We start from the raw sequence: 7,700 nt of genomic DNA, 5'->3' as shown, positions 1-7,700 counted from the left end.
AGATTTGTGAAGATTACTGAAAATGAAGATGTGGTAATTAAAGAACATTTTTTAGGTTCCATTCCTATTAAAGATTCATCAGGTGAAGGTCTCACAGAAGCATTATTGAAAGAACTAAAGGAACGAGGAATTCCTTTAAAAAACATGAGGGGTCAGGGCTATGATAATGGTTCGGCAACGAAGGGAAAGCATGTTGGAGTTCAGAAGAGGATCCTTGATCTAAATCCTAGAGCATTTTATGTTCCATGTGGAAACCACTCCCTGAACTTGGTAATTAACGATGCAGCTCTGTCTTGCAATAGTGCAGTAGACTGTTTCAGCACCATACAAGAAATATATAACTTTTTTTCTAGTTCTACTCAAACATGGAGTATTTTGCTGAAAAACGTTTCGAGTCTAACAGTCAAACCACTCTGCAACACTAGGTGGGAAAGTAGAATTGAGGCATTATTACCCTTGAGGTACCATATTGAAGAAGTATATGATGCATTATATGAAGCTTCTCAAAACAAGAACCTTGATGCATTTGGTAGACATACTGCCGTATGACTAGTAAAAAAACTGCAAAGCTTCAAGTTTCTGTGTTGTATTGAAACTTGGCATGAGATCCTGTATAAAACAAACATGGTTAGTAAACTGTTGCAAAAGGTCACAAATGATCTTCAAAGTTCAATAGATCTTCTTAAGAGTGTAAAATCATTTTTGGAAACTATGAGATCTGAAGAAGGACTAAACAGCGTCATTACTGATGCAAAGGAACTTGCAGAAAAATTGATGTTGCAGGTGACTTTGAACAAGAAAAAACAGTTAGACCAAGAAGAGTTAAAAACAATTTTCTTACGAGAGTGAAGATGAAGCTGCAAGTTCTGGTAAAGATTTGTTTAAAGTAAATTTCTTCTTTGTTGTGCTTGATAGAGCAATATCCTCGTTAAAGGAGAGATTTGAACTGATGGAAAACCATAGTGAAGGTTTTAAATTTCTCTATGATATTGAGAATTTCTATGAAGCTAAATTTCTAGCTTAGGAAAAGCATGGAGTGAATCAGAGTTAAAGAAAGCCTGCAAACACCTTGAAACAGTTTTGAGCGGTGGTGATGGAGATGACAAACCAAAAGAATATGACATTAACGGAGATGTGCTGTTTGATGAGCTTCAAATCTTTGGACCAATGCTGCCCCCTACAAGTCACCCAGCTGGAGCGTTGTCTTTTATAACCAAACGTGGTTATGTGGATACTTTTCCAAATATTTTTGTAGCATTGAGAATCTTGTTAACGCTGCCAGTATCCGTGGCCAGTGGCGAAAGAAGTTTTTCCAAATTAAAACTGATAAAAACTTACCTACGATCAAATTTGAGCCAAGAACACTTAAGTGGTCTAGCAACCTTGGCGATTGAAAATGATGCCCTAAATGAAATGGAAACGGACATTCTACTGCAAGAGTTTTCAAAATTAAAAGCCAGACGAATTCCTTTTTAATTGCAACATTGAGTATCTTAATTGTAATTATTAGGCTATTATTTTTTAATTTGAATTGTCTGTAATACAACCTGACGTTTAACAATGACTTGTACACACAATATTGATTGTAGACGATTTTGTGTTTTCCATCATACATCACATAACTTAAACTTAATAATGTAATGTATCGTAATTGTAGTCTACAATGTGTCACTGTATTTGTAAATGAACACTGGTAAATAAACATAAACTCTGGTTTGTCAGCTATTTTTTTTTCTCCTAATTTGTTCCCCTTTGTTTACTATTTAGGTACAAGGTATGTGACATTTACCGTTCTACGGTGTAGTGTATGACGGTTTATCGGGGGGGGGGGGGGCGCCAAAACTACTGTTTGCTTACACTACAAAAATTAGCTAGGGCCGGCCCTGAATAATTCCACCCAACGATAGGGAATGGCTGGTAAGACGGGTAAAAGCAAAAATAGAAGAGCTTAGAAACAAGCATACAGGAAAACACTACCCGAAGCAAAATTAGATGAATTATTTGATTACTATTTAAATGACCCAGTATTCTCAGCCAAGGAAAACTTAGATACTAGTGATAATATAGACCTCGCAGGAAACAATAACCTGTTAAATCCATCCCCAACTACCTCCACTCGCTAAATGAATATTTTACAACAATCCCAAATAGGGCAACTAAATATAGTTCAATGGAACTCTAGATCAATTCAACCAAAGTGGCTTGAATTTACCCATTTTTTACAAGAACAAAAAATCCACGTAGCAATTCTCCAAGAAACCTCGCTCAATAAAGAAATTAAAATTACACACCAAAACTACAATGTCATCAGACAAGACAGGCAAGACGGTTGTGGGGGAATTGCATTTTTGGTCAATAAAAGACATTCCATACGAAGAAATAGATTTTATTACTCAGGAACCTATACAGATATCAATAATTAAAATAAAAAAATATAAAGCACCAATAACCATATATAACATATACCGCCCCGAAAAACAAATTGCTCTGACATTTTGGAATAAGCTCTTTGAAGATGATCAAGGATACAAAATCTTAAGCAGTGATTTCAACGGACACCATCCATTCTGGAATTGTTCGTATGCTGACCGGAAAGGCAAGGACATATTTGATGCATACAATAATTCTCAATTCATATTAGCCAATGACAATGTACATACAACAGTTCCTACTCTATATAGAAGACCAACGACCATAGACCTTACATTTATAACACCAAACATGTACTTAAACTTACAAAAATGGAAAATCTATAGCGTCCCAATGGGAAGTGATCATCTTCAAGAATCAAGAATCTTTATTGTCATCCCACATAACAATGTATTGACAACGTCAGAATAGCACTAGTAGGCCTAAATAAATATATAAATATGACCAACATATAGGAGCACATAAATAAATTAAAAATTAAAATTTAAATTTAAAATTAAGTTAAATTTAAATTAAAATTTAAATTTAAAATTAAGTTAAATTTAAATTAAAATTAAAATAGCCTACAACAAAACAGTTTATAAATCACATGGCACATAAAAATCAACATAGCAACATTTACATGAAAATGCAATCACTTATACTACAGGAATAAAATTCTTCTACAGAATAAGGCCCCCCATCCACTTACAGTTCGAACTGCAGTTCTTGACTGCAGTCAGAACTGTGAACGGTGGACTGTGGACTGTTGAAAAATGTTCACGTCAGTACGGACTGCAGTCGCGGACCGCAGTCCGTTCGGTGGCGTGGTTGTCGTGGTCAGTCTTTCCGGTGTTTTGCCGTAGGTGTGTACTTTGTAGTTATTATTCGTTATATTATTTATTATATTTTTAGTTATATTATTCGTTTTGTGGCTGTAGGAAAAGTGCATTCTAAGTTCTTATCGTATGTGAAGTTAAAGTGCAATGTCTACGTTTGAAGATTTGGCAGCATACGCTGTAATAGCGGTAGCTATTAAAAAACGCAAGAAACGAAGGCATCAAATGTGGAAAAAAGAATGGCTTCAGAGGAAGAGATTTAACCACGTTCACCTTCTTAGGGAGCTTGAAGCATATCCTAGAGACTGGAAAAACTACTTAAGAATGGACGAGAAAACGTACTTTGATTTATTACGTATAGTAACACCATTGATTACCAAACAAGATACAAAAATGAGGGAAGCCATCACACCACATGAAAAACTGACTGCGACATTGCGGTATCTAAGCACTGGCAGAACAATGGAAGATTTAAAGTTTTCAACGAGAATTTCCCCCCAAACATTAGGAAGAATAATTCCAGAGACCTGCTCAGCTATTGTCAAGGCCTTGAATGACTATTGCAAGGTTAGTAGCCTAATGTGTGTTTCAAGTAGTTTTTGAAAAATCCAAAATATGAAACCAGATAAAAGTTAGAAAAAGAAATAAAGTAGGTCTTTGTTGGTTTTCGAATGCCAACATACTGTTAAGAAATTACAATATTTTTAATCTGCTTATGGATTTGTTAAGGTACATAGCCTACACATTGTATTATGTCACTACTTTTTGCTAATTTTAAATTACAACTCCAGTATCTCTAACGATTACGAGTTCATTTCTGTGTGCACACAACATTTAACCATTTTTATAAAGTAGTAAAAGGTAATGAAACTCATATACAAAATTATTGTAAACATTATATTATCCATACTTGTATTTGTTGCGTTTGTACAAACAACACATTTACTTTTTATAACTAAGGAAGAAAAAGTAAAAAATCAATTTAATTAATGTAAGTATAAAGATAAAAAGTAATACGTACCTATGGTGTATGTTTAACCACAAATGAGTAAAGTAATAATTATAAAAACTATGACACTGTCAAACATAACATTGCAATCTAGTATTACAAAACACATGGCAGCTCACAACAGTACCGCATATGAATAAAGATTAAAGTGTAATTTTAATTGAGTGCAAAATATTTTCACCACAAACAAAAAAAAAATAATAAATGTAATTTGTTCAACATATAACTCTCAATGTACTCAACTACTGGAGTAGGCCTACTAAAAAACCGCACAGCTTGGGTTGTGAAAAGTTTACAGGTTTAAGCCTACTTGTTAATAATAGAACACTTAATTTAGATTTTGTATAGTTGACACTGAAGCCAGACATTGCTGTATCATCATACATTGGTTCATAGGTTGATCTACCTCCTGAACTTGGGGTAACACTAGCTGCCGATGGTGTTGTGGAACTTGAGTAAAGAATACCTGGGTTAACTGTAGCAAATCGTGTTAGTCCACCTAGTTCTGCTTCAAACAGGGCATCATTAATGATTTTCTGCGCATAAATCCTTTGCTCATTGTTCAGCAATCTCAGCTTTTGAGCAACGTTCTTCCCAAAGGCGTCGTAGTGATCTTCTTCTTTTGTTGTTGCCAGTCGTTGTCCAATATTTAACCAAGACTTGATCACACGGGGACAATTTTTTTTGCCGTTTAAAAGAATCTTTAGGTTCAGGTGTTGCAGAGGTAATATTGGAAGCGGTTCGAGCAACTTGAGGAGGATTCTGTAGAGATTGGGGCGCTGGTACATTTTCCTCAGCATCTAATGGTTCTTTTTGTGAATCGTCCAGCATCTCCTGTAAAAAAAAAATGTTTGAAAAAAAATGTCAAAATCCGTGACTTTTCGCGGATTTCCTTTATTTCCGTGCCCGGTAGACACCCTGTCATTACTTAATAATGAACCACAATATCAATAATGATTCAGTTATCACCACAGTACATTCTTAACTACTTATTTATTACTTTCTCAAAATATTATATTGAAAAAATTACAGAGGGGGTGGCGAACGGAAAACGAGGGGTGATACGGTTCTCGATGGGTTTTTGATTTCATTAAAATTTGTTCCGTACAAAACGCTGGTCTGAAATATGACAGCTGACAGTTTATGAATTGTTTTCAGGTACCGAATACAGCCGAGGAGTGGAAACAAATTGCACAGGAGTACGGGGAAAAATGGAATTTCCCCAACTGCCTAGGCAGCATGGATGGAAAGCATATAGCCATAACACCACCACCTGGAAGTGGTTCTTACTTCTATAACTATAAGGGTTTCCATAGTCAGGTACTTTTTCTGCATTGCTAGTGCAAACTATGAAATAATTTATTTTCATTTTGGTGTTAATGGCCGGGTATCTGATGGAGGAGTTCTGAAAGAGACAGACTTCAACAAGAAACTAACAGATAAAAGCCTCAATTTACCTGAAGAGGGCATTGTAGACGGCGAAGCTCTTCCATACGTATTCATTGCAGATGACGCCCTTCCCCCTAACTGAGGTCATAATGAAACCCTTTTCCTATAGGGTTGCAAACAAACCTAGAAAGGTATATAACTACCGACTCTCAAGAGCACGCCGAATGGTCGAAAGTGTTTTTTGGGATTCTCGCTGAGAGATTTCAGGTTCTACTACAAAAACCAATCACCTTCATTGACTTGAAGAAAGTGAATAGTGTTGTTGTTGTTGCGTGCTGCTACCTGCACAACTATTTGCGTAGGACAATCCCTCAAAGGTACTCACCTAAAGACTGGTTGGATTTAGATGACGACGAAGTTGGTGTGTCTAAGCCTGGACCAAGAACCAGCGATCACATGGCATTACAAGTAAGACAAACCGATCGCCCAATGGCTAGTGCAAAAGAAGTAAGAAATAAATTTGTTCATTATTTTAGCAACAAAGGAAAAGTGGAATGGCAAGACAGATACATCTCTTAGTTTATAATGATTATTTGAAAACAAAATACCTCCGATGACAAACTGTAAGTTAGTTGTAGCATTGTGAATACATTATTTAACCGCAAAACTAGTAATTTAATTCTCTTACCTCGTCTTCACTGACTCTTCCTTCTCCTAAGTTGGAAGTCCCTCCTAGACATTCTTCCTGGTCAATAAGAAACAAAAGTTCTCTGTAGTACCACAGCTTTGGTACATATATATCGTCTGTACCACTGCCAGAACGTTGAGAGGCTGTTACCTTTCTTTGTTCCTTACGAAATGCACTTCTGATATTGTTTTATCTTCTTCAACACATCGCTTTTTGTTGCAGTACTGTCAAACCCTTTCACTACTAATAGTAAACTACGGTGGGCTGCTTCCTTCTTTTCCCTATTGTGATAGTCTTTTGACTTAACCTTCCATACACATTCATGTTTCCTAAACTCCTCTATAAACTGTAAAAGATTATCCTTCGACCAACTGGCCATGATTGCCGCGTCACAAACAAAACAATGCGCAAACCACCAAACGCTCACCACTCAATGACGCATGAGGCCGACACGGAGCAGCTGAGCTAGCGCATGCGCATATCTCGCAGCTTGGACTGTCGACTGTGGCCTGTCACGGGAGCCTCCACTAACTAGCAGTTCCGCCTGCAGTCCGATCGTTGAACTGTCGCACCGTGCGACAGTTGACAGTCCAACGATTCGCCTGCCGGATTCCCCATCCACTTACAGTTCTAACTGCAGTCCCGGACTGTCTCAGTCCAGGACTGCAGTTAGAACTGTAAGTGGATGGGGGGCCTAAAAAGCTTTTTCTTTTAACCATTTAGTCCATTGAATTCTTAAAATTTTTACATGAAATGTCTCTTACAACTAATGGTAACTTATTAAAGAGTTTTACGCCTAAATAAAGATATGCACCGTGTGTTTTAGATAGTCTAGCAAACGTCTGATCAATAGAATGTTGGTTTCTAGTATAATGATTGTGGACTGAGCTTCTTAAATTAAATAATTCTAAGTTTTCTTTTACATATGATAAAATTTGTAAGATAAAAATTGAAGGAAGCGTAAGTATATCATATTCTATAAAATATGGTTTACAGGTGTCACTATAGCTAATATTAAAAATTGTACGCACAGCCCTCTTTTGGCACAAGAAAACCTCTTTAGCACCACTAGATCCACCCCAGAGAAGGGTGCCATACAGAAGGTGAGAGTGAAAAAGAGCAAAATAAGCCTTTAAAACTAAATTACAACTAGTACAAAATTTAAGTTTCTTAAGTAAAAAGATAACTCTACATAGACGAGCACACAAGGCATCAGTATGTGCTCTCCATTGTTCGTCGTCTTCATCTTCCAATTATCTTAAACTTTACCATGGATAAAAATGTAGATGACCAAATACTGAACAGAGACAGCAAAACGCATAGAAATTATACTAAAGCTAAATGGACAGACTATAAAAATTTCTTA

General features: G+C 36.3%; 1 protein-coding gene across 1 annotated transcript; it reads left to right on the top strand.

Annotated features, from left to right (window-relative positions):
• Window positions 1-3,108: 3,108 nt before the first annotated feature.
• LOC124372447 lies at window positions 3,109-5,598 on the top strand. Its single transcript, XM_046830850.1, has 2 exons — window positions 3,109-3,815; window positions 5,416-5,598. Exons 1-2 carry the CDS (start codon window positions 3,396-3,398, stop codon window positions 5,596-5,598), a joined length of 603 nt encoding a protein of 200 aa, XP_046686806.1. The 5' UTR covers window positions 3,109-3,395.
• Window positions 5,599-7,700: the final 2,102 nt, after the last annotated feature.

The sequence above is a fragment of the Homalodisca vitripennis genome, unplaced genomic scaffold, assembly GCF_021130785.1.
Source record: "Homalodisca vitripennis isolate AUS2020 unplaced genomic scaffold, UT_GWSS_2.1 ScUCBcl_3261;HRSCAF=8686, whole genome shotgun sequence".
Classification (NCBI taxonomy): domain Eukaryota; kingdom Metazoa; phylum Arthropoda; class Insecta; order Hemiptera; family Cicadellidae; genus Homalodisca; species Homalodisca vitripennis.
This window is presented reverse-complemented; position numbering and strand designations above follow the sequence as displayed.